General features: G+C 36.5%; 1 protein-coding gene across 6 annotated transcripts; it reads right to left on the bottom strand.

The window, feature by feature from the left end:
• Positions 1 to 637: 637 nt before the first annotated feature.
• On the bottom strand, positions 638 to 12,969 carry dus1l (dihydrouridine synthase 1-like (S. cerevisiae)). 6 transcript variants are annotated; one of them, NM_199617.2, is given in 14 exon segments: positions 638 to 1,309; positions 5,096 to 5,171; positions 5,302 to 5,339; positions 5,826 to 5,992; positions 6,348 to 6,433; positions 6,534 to 6,630; positions 7,424 to 7,571; positions 7,677 to 7,780; positions 8,977 to 9,059; positions 9,247 to 9,359; positions 9,438 to 9,488; positions 11,618 to 11,726; positions 12,282 to 12,527; positions 12,893 to 12,969. In NM_199617.2, coding segments are annotated over 14 exon segments (1,491 nt in total). In that variant the 5' UTR covers positions 12,935 to 12,969; the 3' UTR covers positions 638 to 1,178.
• Positions 12,970 to 19,422: the final 6,453 nt, after the last annotated feature.

The following is a 19,422-nucleotide window of genomic DNA, read 5'->3' as shown; positions in this document are numbered from 1 at the left end:
AAAAACTGAATCCAAACTTTGAATCTTTGAAGCCGGTTTGCAGCAAAAAAGCCAAATATTTTTAAGAACAGTCAGATTGATTCATTGTTGTTTAAGGAACATACATTAAGGCACTGAGTTGGTTGCTGATGTTTAAAATGAATGTGTGGAAATGACTGTATTAATAAAGAAAATTGTTGAACTGAAGTTGTATTACAGCAAACCTTCCTAAAGTGTATATATATATATATATATATATATATATATATATATATATATATATATATATATATATATATATATATATATATATATATATATATATATATATAGCACAATAAATGCTAAAACATCAGAATTTAACACCCATATTAACTTGATAAGGAATTTGTGTAGTGCAGAGGTGTCCAAACTCTGTCCTAGAGGGCCGGTGTCCTGCAGATTTTAGCTCCACCTTGCATCAACACACCTGCATGGATGTTTCTAGAAAGCCTAGCAAGAGCTTGATTGGCTAGCCCAGGTGTGACTGATTGGGGTTGGAACTAAACTTTTCAGGACACCGCCCCTCCAGCACTGAGTTTGGACATCCCTGGTGTAGTGTAACCGTCCTCAAAATGAACATAAGTAAGTGTGTGAAATAGTTACAGTGATCATCCATGACTGCACAAGCACACAGTAAATGTTTATCGATGTTTGAAAAAATAACACCTGTAAAAATCCAAAAGTCAGATTGCGATTTTGGTTGCAACAAAACCCTGTTTCATTTCAGAAGACAATAAATAGTAAAAATGCAGAGGTTCAGAATGTGTTTGAATGAAGATCTTCATTGGTGTATTTCCACAAAGGTCCAGAGTCCTTTGTAGGAATACACAAGAGTCCAGCTCTTTTTTTTTTTTTTGGTAAAGATTGTGCGTTCAGTATGTCTGCTTCACAGACTGCATTCCCAGTGATTTATCACAATACTCTAAACTCTTAATAAGCAATCAGAGTCACAGCAGTCCAAAAAGTGGTACTTCATTACAGAAACCCAGCGCTCTGCATAACATGTTCTCTTGTGCATCCAGATGTGCCAATTCCATCTCAATACAGTTTTGACCCCAACTTCCTTCTTCAACTTTCAATTCAGTGCAGCAGCTTTTTAATGGTAAACAAATGTGTCCTGATGTTGCTGTCTCCCATTTCCATTCCATAAGTCTGCTTCAAGCTTGTAATGGATCATGGACTGCAGTGGAAACTGTCTGAGTGCTGGCTTTTCCGTTTGTCAGGCCTCCTCCACTTGTATCCGAGTTGCACTGTCTTAAAGCCTTGGTTTTGAACTTCAATCCGTGTCCTGTCAAAGAGGAAATGCACTGAGATTGATGCTGGGTAAAGAGGCTGTATTGTATTGATAGAACAATGGCGTTTTTAAACATTTTAGAGCAGTGGTTCTCAAACTTTTTTCACCAAGTACCACCTTAGAAAAAAGTTGTCTCTCCAAGTACCACCTTACGACGCTATTTTTTAACCAGTATTAAAAAATAGCGTCGTAGGCCTAATTAAGCAGCTACAGGTGTGCACATTGTTAAAAACAATGCAGATTAATTTCTATTATTTAGAATATGTATTATTGTCAGTCACTTTAAACATTTTAAATAGTCTGAACATTAACTGTGCTTGCAGGTAAAAAAAAAAAAAACGTTTTAGTTAAAATGGGCTTTTAAAAGTTCATTAAAAAATGGCACTGTTCTTAAAAAGTAAAAAGAAAACGGCAGTACTTAAATCTAAAGTTTTCATAGTAGCCTATTCATCAAAAGTTGGAAATGTTGCTTGGACCTCATAAATATAGGCTAAATGTCATATTCATACACTTTCAGACAAATCTTGAAATAAATGTTAAATGTACATATGACAGGGTTCATACAGGGACAGCCTAATGAAAATCAATTCCAGCACCTATTTTTTCAAGACTGACATGCTATGTATTGAAGACCTGAAATGTATTCTCAGCAACCCATAAAACATTATATAGGAATAGACACAAATAAAAACCATTAATAATAATAATAATAATAAAATAAAATTATTAATAATAATAATAATAATAATAATAATATTTATTAACCATATATTAATAATATAATAAACCTGCACTAAATGCTTGTAAAATCTTTTTTGTACTCAAGTAAAAATACTATTACACTGCTAAAATAACACAAATTTTAGTAAATAATACTAATATTAGGTAAAAGTACAAAGTACTCTTTTAATAAGTACTAGTTTAAAAAATCTGATTTTCATTATGAAATCACTTTTTTAAGTGTAAACTTGATTGAATGGTTTAATTGCTTAAATCCCAAAGCTACATGTATAGGAACTTGCACTAACAGGAAGTGTGACCGATTTTTCCTTTCATGACAATTAATCTTTTTCAATAGCACTGGTAAAACTACCACATAATCTTTAAGGCCATCCAGACAGTTTTTGCCCATTTTTAAACAATATTTGCAAGCTTTGAAAGGTTTAATTAAAGTATATGGTAAAAAGATTTAAATTTAGCCTTTTATTTGCATATTTTACACTATTTTTCTTTACAACATGGCAAATTTATTTTCTTAAATAGCTGTACATCACATGGAGATTTTATTTTACACTTGAGCTTAATCTAAAATACAAACTTTAAAAAATACAAGTACACTGTCAGTTAAAAAAAAATAAAACAAATGACTTAATTTTACTTGAGGTATTTAAAATATGACAACACTACATTTATCAAAGCAGTGCTTTAAGAGCCTTATTGTTATTTATGATAAATAAACAATAAGTAACAACGGATTGCTTTGACCTTTAATGCTTTAAGACAGATCAGAATACAGCTAAATGTATAAATCACACAAATACTTCATCCAGAAACATTTCCAGCATAATTATTTTGTCGTAAAGAAATAAAAAATCCACCTTTGCTAAAAGTAAGTTTCACTTCACAACACAGCCAAACAAGAAGACCATTAGCATTGTCATCGATTATGCATCAATCTATTTCTAAATACTTGATAAATTTGAATACTTTTGATTAAATTTAGTCAAGGAGCAAAGATAAATGTCTACTTTATTAGTGGAAAGATCGCGATTGTATTCAATCTGAGCACGCAGGCGATCATGAGAGCACTTGCAGTTCATTTGAAAAAAGCCTATTTAAGAGCTCGCATAACTGTTTTAGCGATTTGCGTACATTAATGCGCTCTCGTGATAAAATAAAGCACTCGCCGCATTTGCAGAAATGAGTTATTGCGCAATACCTTCATTCCCGCGCCGCCATTCAGACTGTATAGAGGAGTGACAGGTCAGAGGCGAGTCGACTCGCTGTCGGAGAGCGAAACGTGTATGAAGATCATAAAATAGGCAGGAAATATGTCCGCGGTTTAATTACTCTGCTAGACATTTCTATAGTGAAAACATCCGAGAAGCAACTAAATTAACAAAACATTTGTTTTTAAGTAGTTTTTTCTGTCTCTGCAACACAGAAAGCCTTTGTCCCACCCTTACGTTTCACGCAAAACTAGACAAGGTCGACTGTGATTGGCTACTTTTCATGTCAGTCAAATCACGCTTCAGAATCAATTCTTGAACTTCGGAAACTGATTTATAACAGCTTATGACACAATGCACTAAAATAAACACTCTAAGCAAAGAGCTGTGATCGTACGCTTCACTAAACAGCCAATGCTGATCACATCGATGTTATAGTACGCATCAAAGGATTAAAAGTGTTAATTGTTTATTTCATTATTTGGCGATTCCTCCGCGTACCACTAGGAGGAAGCCCGCGTACCACTAGTGGTACGCGTACCACAGTTTGAGAACCACTGTTTTAGAGGAATGAATGCGCTACATTTATCATCTTGTTTTACGTGTACGAGCATTGCAAAAATCAAACACATGAGTTCTGAAACATCTGTGATGAAGCCTTTTAGAATGACCCGTAATTCAAGTTACAAAAAAGCTAAATATTCATTTATTTTAGTTATTGTAAGAATTTAGTGAATTCACACATGCTCAAATGGCACTTTCCAGAATATCAGTGCATTTTTTATACAATAAACAAGCTAATATTAGTGCCAGTTTTGTCTTTTTCCGGTTTTGTCAGTAATTGTGGTTCCAAAGAAAGGTTAAAGCAGAGCATTCTTTCTCACAGCGACACTACTTTTATTCCTGAATCAATGATTCAATATTCTATTAACAGCAACTTCCTTCATTTCTAAATGTATCCATCCATTTTGACTGAATCATTTGAACTACTGATTTCATGAACCACCGACTGACTGTTTTAGTGCCATATATTCATCGACGATGAGCCTAAACCAATGGGTTCAGCAAATCCCTACAATGTTCACTCAGCAAATATTGCACAGCTCTACTTATGTTGATGTAACTTACTGACTTACAGCAGCACAATATATTGTTTCAGCATTGATATCACAATCTACAAATGTTTATTACATTTTTTTTCTTTTTGAGTACAGAGAAACTCAATCCAAAACTAATCCAAAACTAAAACATTGTTCATATACTATATAAAAATCTGTTAATTCGAGCTAACTCACCAGGTTGGCGCCTATAGAGCTGCAGAAATAATGGTTTTGCCTTGATTATTGCAGTAAACAAAGCAGCAGGATGTCAAATCTAGCAGGATTTCACTGATATTATAAACTACACAGCATCCTGATATTTGCCGATTTAATTGAGGCAAACTCTAGCATACAACCATACATTGCAAAAGCAAAAATCATATAAAATTTAATACCTTGCAAAATAGCATTTAAGACTTTTTAATACTTTTAAAAGGCCTTAAATTTCTCTGAATTGACTTAATAACTTTTAATACCCCGCGGACACCCTGATCAATCTATGCTCTCAATTTGCATCATCCTAGAACTATACATATCTGCCATCTAACAGTCATCTCTACTCTCAACTGTAAAGTAGAAACATGTATTTCCTGTCATGCTGCTTTGAAACACACATCATGAAAAGTGTGATACCAATAGAAGCGAACACAATGAATTTCATGATGTGTAATTAGACCAGTAATTCTCAGAGTAGCTTCATTCATGGCTTAAACACTGAAAAATAAACTAACCAGGACAATCAGCCACTTCCTTGAAAGCCTTCCTCTTACAGCAGCCACGGCACAAGTTAAAGACACATTTGTTTCCCTGTTGGGGTAGCAAAACAAAACAAAAACACATTTATCTTGTGTAAATCTGGCCATTTTTCTATGTTGGTTCTACTTTTGAAATGAGTTCATTAACAGTTTAAATGAAAGAAAAGATCTTGAAGTCTTACTTTTGGGTTTCCACATTGCTCACACTTGATATATTTTGCTGCAAAACACAAGAAAAACAAGGGTTAACATCCAAAATGTTAGCTTGTATTTTAAGTTATGTTAGACACAATGTTTGCAAAAAAGGTTAATACATTTACACAGGAAAAAAGAATCTATTTTGATAAAAAATAGTAACAAATGACAGTAAAGTCACATATTATGATAAAAATAGATATTTTTAAATACATTGTCCACAACTAAACTGTTTTCGACACAGATAATAAAAAAGAAATGTTTCTTGAGCAGAAATATCAATGCCATAGACTGATTTCAGAAGGATCATGTGATACTGAACACTGGAATAATGTTGCTGAACATTCATCTTTGATAACACATGAATAATCTTTCTAAAATTTATTAAAAAGTAAAAAAAAATAAACATTTTGAACAATAAAATTTTATTATAGTTCAGAAAAAAATCCATTGGGGCCATTCATTGACCCCATCATGTTAGGAGATGATGATAAAAGACATCAGTTCTTACGCTTCAGCTCTGGACAGAAGTTTTTGTGAGGGTTGCGGGCCTTCTTCTTCTGCTTGTTCTTAGACATGGCGTCATTGGGGCCGTCGCTGTCTTCCAGCGCCCTCTTCACACTCACAGCCTTTGTTTCTTGTGATTTCTGCCCATTTTCAGTGTTTGGATCCTTGGGTCTGCAAAATATATTAGGTTTGTAACACACACCAGTTCCAATATATGCTCAGTTGCATTCAAACTCATTGTTGAGCTCACAATTGAATAAAATAAAGTTGGCTTTGGCCAATTCAGCAAGCGCCAAAGGCTATGATTAATAATATATTGCTGGACTATAATTTTGTCAATGTACACTGTATTTATCAGGATTTTTGTATTGTTTTTAGGGAGATAATTTGACCATCTGTCCAGAGACAACTGATGAAAAATAACATTTTGGCTAATTCTGGTGCATTTGCAGCAATGTTAACGTAATGTACGTTCTGCCAAATAAACCAATCAATAAATAATTGTGACATTATATTCAAAACTCACGGTGGTCTGACGTAGGGCTGACAGATCCAGTGTGGGAAGGGAAGTCCAGTCTGATTCCATTCAGATTCATCTTTTGCCATCTCCTCCTGTAATAGTGGAAAAACGAGCAATCATGGTGCTTCATTAAATGAAGCCTAGTGCAATTACATCATCATGGACTAATATTTGACTACAATAGACTACTACCTGACAACGTTGTTTCAGCTGTCTGTTGACCTCCACAATGCCATCTACATTTTTTGCTTTGGCCAAGTCTTCTCTCAGATCTTGATGTATCTGGAGACTGCGAAACATTTAAATGTAAAATAACTTTGGTTTTAACATTTTTTTTGTTATTTATTCTCAAAATTGCAAAGCTGATTTTTCAGCAGCCACCACTTGAGTCTTCAAAGTCACAGTCCTTCAGAAATTATATAGAAATAAATTCTTTTTTTTTTTCCATTTATCATAAATATGTGGCAAAACTTTTATTATTTTCAAAGTTGAAAACAGTCATGCCACTTATTTATATTTAATCATTTAGCAGACACTTTTATCCAGAGTGACTTGTAAATGAGGGTTTGGGTATGATGGATACTGTAGATCAGGGGTGGCCAACCCTGTTCCTGGAGAGCCACCTTCCTGCAGATTTCAGTTGCAAACCATATCAAACACACCTGCCTGTAATTATCATGTGGTGTTCAGGTCCTAATTAATTGGTTCAGGTGTGTTTGATATGGGTAACAACTAAAATCTGCAGGAAGGTGGCTCTGCAGAAACAGGGTTGGCCACCTCTGCTGTAGATAGATAGATTGGTAGAAAGAACAATATACACAGAACGATAGACAGAAGGGTCTGGTGTATATAAAGAGGAAAGAGTGCGTCTCCTACAGGTGGTTTATCAAGTCCCTTGGCCTGCGTGAAGCACATGCATGAAAATGTCTGGGAAATACAAAGCATATGGATACTTACAAGACATTCTGAAGGATACAAATGTTTTTCTTTAATTGTTCGAAATAATGTTTTCATAGGAAATTGTGTCAAGAGATGTCATCAGTAGAAATTTACTCCAGAGCTTTAATAGAGAGCAGACATACGTGTGATGCCACAGCTTGAAGATGTGAGCTCGGACAAAAGACAGACTGCAAGGCGAGTGTTTCTCTACGATATCCAGGTACTCCTCAGCCATTTCCCACACAGGAGGACTGCGCCCTTCAAACAGCGCAGGATTGTGGAGATTCCCTTCTGTGAATGTGATGCATTCAGAATTTTATGACTAAATTTCAAAGCATCTTCCTGTATTTTAATATGCATGATTCTTTGAATCGGATGTTTTAAGGAAGCCGCTACCTGCACTCATGACACCTTGTACTCCAGTTTCCTCCATGCAGTGGTGAACATCACTCAGGTGCTGGATGTTTCCATTGGCAAACACAGGTATGTTTACTGCCTCCCTGTATAAGCACAATAAAGTAACACTATTGGGAAAAAAACACTAACCTTGACTAGCGGAAAGTTGCTTGATTTCAATATGTGAGCATTGAGTAACTTATTTCCAAAATACTGATAACTGGACCAGTTTTTGAACACATTATTTCACAAATGTAAACGCTTTAAAAGAATAGCTCAGCCATCCACAAAAATTTACATTACCCATCAATTTAGTCACCCTGAGCCCATTTACAAAGACGTCACTTTGATCTTTAGCAGAACACTACAGATTTTAAGCTGATTTTTTTGATTCACAAAATGTGAACAATACTGGCAATTTAAGGCTCAAAGAAATATACACGGGCAAAAAAAAAAAAAAGAACACTCTTGGTGATAAACTGGGGTCTCATGAAGTGACATGATCAGCAGTCTATAGCTATGTTTCCATACAAAGATGCAAATTAAGTTTATGCACAAAACTGGAATAATCGTAAAAAGACATTGGAAAAAAATCAACGTTTCCATCCAACAAGTCAAAGAGAATAAAATCGTCACTTCCTGCTTAACTGGTGCTAAATATCAAAAGTAAAAACATAATTTGCTGCGGTAGGAGAAGCTACATGAAACTTTTCCTTATTTAATAAATTACTTGAGCCTCAGAAGACAATGCCGACATGCAATGAATGTGTGGTGGTGTTTGAAGGCGTCAGACACAGAGCACAGATGCTATTGACAGTTCTGGATGTTATTAAAAATATAATAACACTAAAACTATCATTCAGTAATGTTCTTGCATAGACCGATAGTTTGACATCTTAAGATATTATGGTGTCATCAGGAGCCACTTGTGTTCATTATTTTCTGCCTGTAAATGTTCATTTAACTCTAGGGACTGGTGTCCACCAAAGTACTTTTGCAAACCTGAATTTATTTTCTTAAAATGCTCATCTGTGAGTGCTTCCTATTGCACATAATATGCTCAGCTTACTTAAAAAGATTTGTGCCAACAACTGAAAGAATATACTCATCTTGGGAAAACAGCTCAGTGGACACGCACCCTAAAAGTGCCAGTAGTCTTTGACTTAGATTTCATGGATAATCAAGGATCAATTTCATCTAAAAATCATTTTTAGACATAAGAGAAAGAAAAATGGCCTCAAGGTGAATATAATAATAGGTTTTTGGAACAATCAGCGCCCGTTGCAATTGTATCTCCTACCTTACAGCTTTGATGTGCTTCCAGCTGGCAATGCCAGTCAGAGCCCCCTTTTGATCTTTGGTTCTGCCATGAACTGTGAGAAGCTGTACAAAAAAAAGCAGAAGATACAAAACTGTCACGAGATGGTTCCGGAATATACAAACTGCATTACAGTTTAGAGGCAATGAATTGGTTATAGCAAGTAACATGAACCATGTCAAACCTAACTACCCATTCAAGAAATCATCCCAGGCAAAAAGCATCTACTACACAAGTTTCACAACACTTCACCTGGCATCCAGCCTTTTCCAGCATTTTGGCGTACTTCACGGTTTTCTCAATCTCTGGGAAGACCCGGATTTTGCACGTAATGGGCACGGAGAGCTTTTCATTGGCCAGTTTAACTGTAAATGACAGAGTCTGAATAAAACATACAGTCGGCAGGATTCACGTCCACATTGAGGAATTGCAATGAGACTTACTCATCTTCTCAAGGAGGTCCCACTCGTCTTGAAGAAAGACTCCATAATGGCCTAAGTAAAAGTCAAAGACATTAAATCAACCATCACCCATCACTGGCATGCATTTCCCTACACTCAATATTTCATGAGGTAAAATTAAAGGAATAGTTCACCTATATATATATATATATATAATTTTTTTTTTTTTTTGAAGACAGCTGTACACCTGTAACCACTGACTTACATAGTATTTCTTTTTCCTACAATGGGTGTCTGTTTTCAGCTTTCTTCAAAGAAACCTTCCTTTTGTTTTTAACAGAAGAAAGAAACTCAAAAGCGTTGAGGGAGAGTAAATAATGAGCTCATTTTAAAATATCACTCAAGTGTGTGCACGTGTTCACGTTTGTAGATTTTGTTGTCTGGTGAGATTGCTCGGTGAGTGTGGTTAATTTTTTAGAAACGTACATTCTAAAATACGGCATTTAACAAATAAAGTAGACAAAAATACAACTCTGGTGAGATCTGACAGAAATATGATACACAATACAAAATCAAAAACAGCAGCTGAATTTACACCACGTGACCATATAAAGCACAGATTTCTCAAGCATGCAGAGATTTACTTGTGTTTCTGCCCATTACATTTTAAAACAGGCATCAGAAAGGTGTCTCCTTGCCAAAAATGTTGTTGTGACAAAGGAAGTGCCAGTGTTGTATTGAGATTTCTAAACACATTTTTAAAAGCTCTTTATGTGTTTTTTGCTGTTAAAAATATTATAAAATGTAGTACCTCATACACTGGTCCAGCTGCTTGTTTATGTACATTTCTATTCAACCAATCACATGGCAGCAACTCAATGCATTTAGACATTTAGACATGGCCAAGATGATCTGCAGCAGTTCAAACAGAGCATCAGAATGGAGAAGAAAGGTGATTTAAGTGACTTTTGTGTCACAAATGTGGCATGGTTGTTGGTACCAGGCGGGCTTGTCTGAGTATTTCAGAAACTGCTGATCTACTGGGAATTTCATGCACAACCATCTCTAGGGTTTACAGAGAATGGTCTGAAACAGAGAAAATATCCAGTGAGTGGCAGTTCTGTGGGCACAAATGCCTTGTTGATGCCAGAGATCAGAGGAGAATGGCCAGACTGGTTCGAGCTGATAGAAAGGCAACAGTAACTCAAATAACCACTCGCTATAACTGAGGTATGTAGAAGAGCATCTCTGAACACACAACACGTCCAACCTTGAGGCGGATGAGCTACAGCAGCAGAAGACCACACCGGGTGCCACTCCTGTCAGTTAAGAACAGGAAACTGGGGCTAGAAGTCCCACAGGGTCACCAAAAATTGGACAACAGAAGATCGGAAAAACGTTGCCTGCTCTGATGAGTCTCGATTTCTGCTGCGACATTCGGATGGTAGAGTCAGAATTTGGCATTAACAACATGAAAGCATGGATCCATCCTGCCTTGTGTCAACGGTTCAGACTGGTGGTGTAATGGTGGAGAGGATATTTTCTTGGCAAACTTTTTGCCTATTAGTACCAACTGAGCATTGTGTCAACATCACAGCCTCAGTATTGTTGCTGACCATGCCCATCCATTTATGACCACAGTGTACACATCTTATGATGGCTACTTCCAGCAGGATAACGCTCCATGTCATAAAGCATGAATCCTCTCAGACTGGTTTCTTGAACATGACAATGAGTTCACTGTACTCAGATGGCCTCCACAGTCACTAGATCTCAATCCAATAGAGAACCTTTGGGATGTGGTGGAACGGGAAATTCGCATCATGGGTGCTATCATGTCAATATGGACCAAAATATTGAGGAATATTTCCAGTACCTTGTTGAATCTATGCTATGAAAGATTAAGACAGTTCTGAATGCAAAAGGGGGTCCAAGTTAGCAATGTGTACACAATAAAGTGGCTTGTGAGTGTATAATGTACATGTTTACCTTATCAAACAGAAGTTTTAGGAATTCTTTTTTTTTGTACCCTTATGCTCAGTGCTACAAAATGTAAGTGTAAAAGCTGAGACAACTACTAAAAAGAACCAAAAGCAGCAGTTATTTTTTTGAACATTATACTTTTTTTTCCACTGACAAATCTGATAAATTTAATGTCCCCTTATATCTTTAACTGTGTTACATCCCATACAGTAATTGATCTGTCATGCAAGCTTCACTACCTCTTTTAGCAATCATCTGCGGGCAACCCAAATTCAGATCGATAGCGTCACAGTAATCCTGGGCGAGCAGTGCTGCTTGGATAAACACCTCAGGATCATTGGCACAGAACTGGATGGAGACATCAACATGAAAATGACACTCATGCAGCACAACATACTCTCCATCTCTTCGTATTGAGGTAAAGTTAGTTGTATATTCACACATTCGTTCAGTGCAACCTGTGACATGTTCCCAATATTGTTTACCATGGTACTTTGAACATTCGGCCTGAAATCACATGCACTTTAATCAGAATCAGTTTTATTGCCAAGTGTGCTTTACACACAAGGAATTTGTTTTGGCTACAGAAGATTCCAGTATACATAAAGTGACAAGTGACAACACAAATATGAAAAAAAGGAAGATAAACATTAAACAGAGATGCAGTTAGTCAAAAAAGATCTGGATGGTGAATTGCATGTACATATTTGATATAAATATACAGGTAAACAACATTAGCACTATTTAGTTGACTGTGAACAATGTTGTACTTTGATAGCCACTGGCTGCTAATATGATGCAAAGACGTATACTTTTCTGAAAATATATTATTAAGCAGAAAGTCCGTGAATGTGTGAATTTAAAACCAACTTCACCTCAATTCTCTACTGTCCACAGACCCACCTGAGTGATGAGGGGTCGGTCCTCCTGGTTGACCTCGCTGTAGAGGTTTTCCCGGCGGTAGTTGGCATCTCGGACGAAGACCTGTGCGTGCAGCATGGGTGTGTAGCAGAGCTCTGCGCCATGTCTGCGGCTCAGCAGCCTCCACGCCAGCTCGCTCTGATCCACCATGGGCGCGACCACGAAGCGCGCGCCCTTCAGAGTGCGCCTCCAGAACTCGAACCCGAGGGGTTTCGTCATGCTGCCTGCCTACATAGGGTGAAACATTAATACTATTGTAACGGTAAACAAATAAGGTCACAGTCGAGGATATGATTTGCTTGCATGCCTAATGTGTTACCATAACTTAACGTAGGTAAACGTGTATTGTACGAGTAATAGAGTATAGTATGAGCATTACATTTAGATGTGCGAAGTCATTGTTTACTTCACATTTTAAAATGTGTTTCAGCAAAATAAGCTGAAGAGGTTGGACTCACGGAATGGGATGTAAAAAAAAAAGAAATAGACCTTAATGCACACAAAAGGCAAACCCTTTGAGTTGGCTTTTATATTAACTTTGAGTTGTCATTATTTTAAATTACGCTGCATTTAAATGAGAACTAAGTACTTACAGTAGCTTGTGGTACAGCCAGACTGCGATATATGCGGCACATGAACTGTTGTATGTGTCGCGGTGAAATACAGCCGTGAGGAAACATTGCACCGATAGATTTATTCCGGGTGCGATTAAAACACGCATCTCTTTTGGTAAGACTTATCAATGAACTGTACATTTATGTCTTTGTAAAACCAGACGCATGTGTCATATTTTTAATGTACCGATGTATTCTTTTTATATGTGATCAAGTTTGTATATGTCCGTATTTGCATCAGTTTAATGAAAAGAGGACTAGAAATTTGACCATAGGCACTTACAAGCATAACAATATTTTTTCTTTCTATAATTTTGTATTTTCTATAGTTGTTTACTGATATTTGTATACTAAAATGTTTACCTCTGTACAATCGTGCTGCACTTACAATGTTCCACTAGGTGTCTCTGTAAACTCAATCATGCTGTGGAGACAGACCCTATGAAGGCCCTATTTCATTTACAGTTTTTCTGAGTGGCTTTGGTGCATTTCTCACAACACTATTTACATTTGCACTACAGTTAATGCATTTCTCAAAACAATTAGTCATTTGTGCACATCCTAGTAGCAGTTTCTCATTCCTTCCAACACATTGCAAATGCTTTTGAGCATGCTTCAATTGCTTTCATACAACTCTGCTGTTTATAACATTATCATTTGCTTATGTCATGTCAGTCAAAATTAACTAAACTTCTGAATGCTGAATAGTCATTCCATATAAAACTAATAGTCCTTATTTCATTACTTGAGTCATTACATACAAAAATGTTGAACTAGTTGTCAAAATATGTCAAGCAATTTTTTTTCCCTGAAAATGTTTCCTAAATTGAACAATTTCATGAATGATTTACAGACCTGTGTGTTGTAGGTTCAGTTCCAATATGTTCTGCAATATCGTTTACAATCATGCTTCCAAAGTAAGTTTATGTTTGTTGTAAATAAGGGTGTGTTTATTCTTTTGCACAATGATGTGAGTGTGAATACATTATAATTGCAAAGAGCAAATGCAGTAAAAATGTGAAACATACATATTCAGTGTCTTGTACTCGGATACCTCACTAAATGCAGTGATGTCTGACTTTACTGTAGTTTTCAAATGACTGTGCAAATAATATGCTGTCTTGAGCATTTTCAGAAAGTGTCACCAAAATCTGACTTTTTTTTTTTTTTTGCATTGGAAAAAATGTGCAGAGTAAACTGTCATAATGAAAACATGACAAAGCCATTGGACTATCTTGTTCATAAACAATGGTGTCAGGACTTTTCATCTTGAAGACACTTTCAATGACATCAATACTTGTTCTAAATGAGTGAGCTTTCCATTTTGAGCAAGTGACACACTTTTGCTGGTTATCAACTAGGTTTTGCCGTTTGTACTAATTGATTTGAGAAATGCATTAACTGTTGTGCACATGTAAATAATGTTGTGAGAAATGCACCAAAGCCACTCAGAAAAGCTGTATTATTTTCAATGTCTTTTTTTGTAATGTGCTTCAGTTTTTAGTTATTATTTTCTATGCCATGAAATAACAATAGATACAAGTAACAACTCTACTAATACCACTACAAATAAATAATTAGTTCTATATTTACACGTGTAGTAACGCAACAAAATAAATGTAACACTGCACAAGACAAACATTCATTCATTCATTTTCTTGTCGGCTTAGTCGCTTTATTAATCCGGTGTCGCCACAGCAGAATGAGCCACCAACTTATCCAGCAAGTTTTTACGCAGCAGATGCCCTTCCAGCCGCAACCCATCTCTGGGAAACATCCACACACACATTCACACTTATACACTATGGACAATTTAGCTTACCCAATTCACCTGTACCACATGTCTTTGGACTGTGGGGGAAACCAGAGCACCCAGAGGAACCTCACACGAAGGCAGGGAGAACATGCAAACTCCACACAGAAACGTCAACTGAGCTGAGGTTCGAACCAGCAACCTTTTTGCTGTGAGGCGACAGCACTACCTACTGCGCCACTGCCTCGCCCCTAAGACAAACATTCATTACAATCAAAAATTAAAATTACTAAATTATTAACTAACTAAATTATTGATAGCCATAGGCCTTTGATGTTGGGTATGAGTGAACTATTTATGTGTGTGTATATGCGTGTATATGTATTGTACATCATGTTCTCGGATATAAAGTGAATTTGGGACACCTGAGCTTCAGTGTGTGTGTGTGTGTGTGTGTGTGTGTTTTCTAACAAAATTCAGTCAACAGGACTTTTATTATAAATTTAGCATGGACTTTATGTGAGTGTAATCACATGACTTCATTGGGGGGGATCTACAAAGGGGGGCACTTGTCAATCAGGAACCTCTCATCAAAATTAGATGACAAGGTCAATGACATGAATTCTGACTAGATTAATGTTAAGGACATGAACGTGTCATGAATAAGACAATGTTACCCATTGCTGTAAAAAAATATGTTTGTGATCTTTTCAAGTGAAAATGTTTTTTAGATTTTTTTTATTTTCGAACATTTGTGTCGTTCCACTTTATCAAACATGATTGATATTAAAACCCCTTTTAATCTATGACACTTTTATCTCTGGCACAATGACACTTCTCTTTAGAAATAATAAAATCAACAGGCATGCAAAAGTTTCTCATCTTTCAGGACCTTTGTGTTGACGGATCACTGGTGAAAACTATTGTTCCACAAAGCACCAGTTAAGCAAGTGTAGCTGTGAAAGAAGATCACACTGTTTGTCAGCTCTTTGTTTTGAAAGTTTGTTTTATTGTACTCCTCTTTTAACGAGGAGCACAGCAGCACCAATGCAGTGTGTGTGTGTAGCTATAGAGCTGTTTTAACAATCTGCTGGGCTGTTAAGAGTGGGCGTTCACAGACAATCCTGGCGCATTGCTCTCAACGTGACTGAGCCAATGACTGTAAAAAATATGGACGACGCGACAGCCCCTTTTGCCATTGAACGCCTTGAGGGCAAAACGCCTGCTTGACGGGCACAAACTGTCGCAAAAGACTGCTGAAATTGGAGCCAGACATGCGCAGAAGGACTGTCTGATGGAGCCAGAGGAGGAGCCGCGATAATGAGCGGAGTCGAGCTTCCAACCAAACGCTTTATGTAAAATCAACCACGCCCCCCGAACTTCTCACTCGACTGCCGGTGTCTGCACTATAACAAACGCTCACTGATGTAAATAGAAGCACTTACATTAAAAAAACACAATAATATACGGTTTAAAAACGGTGTGATGTAAGCTGTTAAACTTTAATAAAAGCAATACATGGTGGACTGCAGAAATAAACGATCTTTTATACACTCTAGCCTGAATATGAGCACAAATAATATATTCTCTTATTGTTATATTTGTTGTTGGTATTTGTTATCTTCATAGGGGTAGAAATAACACTTGTAAAATATGAACAATAACTTATAAACAACACGTACATTTTTAGAAAGGTTTTTATTTTTAATTAGCCATCAACAGAACCCAAAATATAGCCTACACACCATAACGATTTACCATGCGGGAACAATCGTGAGTTTAGAAGATAAATACAGCAAGATTACTAAATATCAACAGGATATTTACACATCCCAACCCTGCAATTTGTCAATTTGTGCAAAAAACTTTGCACTATTAATACAACGTCTATCTGCTGTAACATCACTAGTATATTGTTTATTCATTTTCGCTTGAATTGTTTATTTATTTAATTTTTTTGCCTCCGTTTTCATTTGGTTTATTCGATGCCTTCATTATATCTGGCAACGAGGAATTTACATTCTTTTTAATGTTAGCTGGAGTGTTCAAATAAAACGCCAACAGTAAATGATGTAAATAAATAATATCTAACATTTACAGCTCTATTAGGTTATATAAGATTCGATTTCAAGAACCTTATAATGATTTATAACATCAAATTCAGTAGATCACTTAATAACATGCCAAAACTTAAAATGCAGAGACGTCCTGTAAAGCAAGTTCAAATAACCTTACAGGAGATCAACGTGGAGATTATTATTTAAACACAAAGAGAATTACTGCTAACGATCTCCTGTATACCCCGTACTTAAATGGGTTTATTTTATTGTGCAGTTTTATTGTCATTTTCGTATTTATTATTATTATTATTTAATACTTGTGCAATCGATACAGGTTTATTGTTATTTATTTTGTCCTTTATTTAAATAATTGCTATGCTGTTTGCATCTTTATTCAAAGGTTAAACTCAGTGATACACTTTGCGTTCACATAGTAGCATGCGTTTGTTGTTATATCAACAAAAATGGGTGTAATAACGTTAACAAATGTGAGGGTTTTATATAATGAAGATTCAATCGCGCCAGCTCCAGGCATCAGCGCATAACCTAGTCGCGGCGTCGCGGGCTGATTCCGGCTCGCATGCGGCAGCGCCTGCTCGCTCGGCCGCCGCATCTGGCTCAATTGACTCAGGCTGGAATCGGGCAGTGAGTCCAGGCATCCGGAGTAGGTCCAGCAGAGGTAGTCAGTCTGAGGGGTAAGTCTCCGGCAGGCAAGAACTGGCCCCAGTGTATTTTGCTATCTGGGTGGCTAGGCGTTTATTAGCAAACTAATAAAGCCCGAAAAAAGCTCTGACCTTAGCGAATAAACAGTGTTCCACCAGATCATGTATGTCAGAAACTGTAGTTTACTCTAAACTCATTTTGTCATAGTAAAATATCACAGAAATCGAATAATAACACTTCAGTCTTCTACCGAAGCTCAGACGCCGCGCTTTGAGAAACTGTCAATCACTGCTGTTAATCACGATGACACGCCCAGCATTAAATTACTGCTAAAAACAAACTGTTTACAAAAATGAGGATCTGCACCTATTTCAGCACAATAATCAGTGCCTTAATCGACCAGAACCATCTTTCGGGACATTTTATTGCAAGTGTAATTATTTTTTTTATTTGGGCTCAAGTCTCCTTCATTAACACGGAGGAGGCGGGCTTTATGACTTGTACTGCAGCCAGCCCCCAGGGGGCGATCTAACGGCCGAGACCTTCACTCAAACGCAGGCTTGCGGCACACTTGGACTGAGCACATGCAACTGAAAGCTGAGTAATTCAGTCACGTGACTCTCACCTATACAGCCTCGAGCATTGGCTGTGCTCTGGCCAATCACAGCGCACCGAATACAAGATCAGCTTCAGAAGGCGTTATCAGTGAAAAGTGATCATGTTTCAGAGAGAGGCCTCAAAACACTCAGAGAAAAGTTGTTTTTCACAAGTGCTGCAATGAAGTTTATATGTGCAGTTATGAGAAAGCACTGTTCTTCAGCTAACAGTTAACTGCATATTATCATACTGTACTAATGCTTTTTTAAATGACTTAATAAAATATTGATTAAGTTTAGATATTGATTAAAGTAAGATAATTTAAGTAATTTAACTAATGCTTATATAATATGTTTGTGAGGGGGCAAAAACGTGCAGCTATACATTCCTGTAACTATTGACTGTTTTCACTTACTGAAATGATTTGTGCTTATATGAGTCAATATTCTGCTTCATGTGATTGTTTACATGCCTTTAGGTGCTAATTTTGTACAGTATTAAGTAACCTTTTCAATATATTCAGCTTGTATATATGCTAATTAGTTTGAAATGTCATTATTAATGTTACAATGTGCTAATATTCAATAATAAAATATTCATTCATTCATTCATTTTATTTTCAGCTTAATTCGGGGTCGCCACAGTGGAAAGAACCGCCAACTTATCCAGTACATGTTTTATGCAGCGGACGCCCTTCCAGCTGTAACCCATACATTTTCATTCACACACATACACTACGGACAATTTAGCCTACGCAATTCACCTGTTCCATATGTCTTTGGACTGTGGGGGAAAGCGGAGCATCCGGAGGAATCCCACGCCAATGCAGGGAGAACATGTAAACTCCACACAGAAATGCCAACCGAGGCTCGAACCAGCAACCTTCTTGCTGTGAGGCGACAGCACTACCTACTGCGCCACCGCGTTGCTCTAAAAAAATATTATATAATGATAATATTTTTTCATATCAGACATGACATTAACATGATGCATGTTAATCCGGCATGTTGACTGAAGTGAATCTTTATATGCGTAATCATTGTTTAGTAACAATTTACAATAATTGTTTATTATATAAAATAATACTTAAACTTAACTTAAGATAAAAACACCTTGTAAAAGTTATAAGTATTTTATTTTATAGAACTTTTAAACCAGAGATGCCCAAACTAGGGCCAGGAGGCCAAAGTTGGCCCATAATGACCTTGGTTTTCTTCATCCCATCTGAGAAGAGAGGGATATGAAGGGGAGGGTCAGGGGAAAGCTTTTAATAGAGATTGTCTTGTTTAATGTAATCTTTTGTTTGTTTGTTTTTGTTAAGCTGACAAAAAAAGCAAGCTTGAATTAAATGTTGAAAATAATTTAGAATTATTTAAATGTTCACGTGTTATATTTGGAATTGCTTTCAATGTAATAAGTTACTTAGAAAATGTAAA

Source organism: Danio rerio, chromosome 3 (assembly GCF_052040795.2).
Source record: "Danio rerio strain M-AB ecotype USA chromosome 3, GRCz13ab, whole genome shotgun sequence".
Taxonomy (NCBI): domain Eukaryota; kingdom Metazoa; phylum Chordata; class Actinopteri; order Cypriniformes; family Danionidae; genus Danio; species Danio rerio.
Note: the sequence above shows the minus strand (reverse complement) of the source record. Positions and strands in the feature narration are given on the sequence as shown.

Bases quoted from the DNA above. Each gene is read 5' to 3' on its own strand.
- dus1l (XM_087242143.1), bottom strand. From the start codon at position 12,518: ATGACGAAACCCCTCGGGTTCGAGTTCTGGAGGCGCACTCTGAAGGGC. The intron at 6,631-7,423 runs GTATGTCTGCTC...AATGTTTCGCAG, and splicing joins TTCAAGCTGTGGCATCACAC to TCTCCAGATACATCAAGATC. The intron at 1,310-5,095 runs GTTAGTTTATTT...CCTCTTTGACAG, and splicing joins GGAAGTGGCTGATTGTCCTG to GACACGGATTGAAGTTCAAA.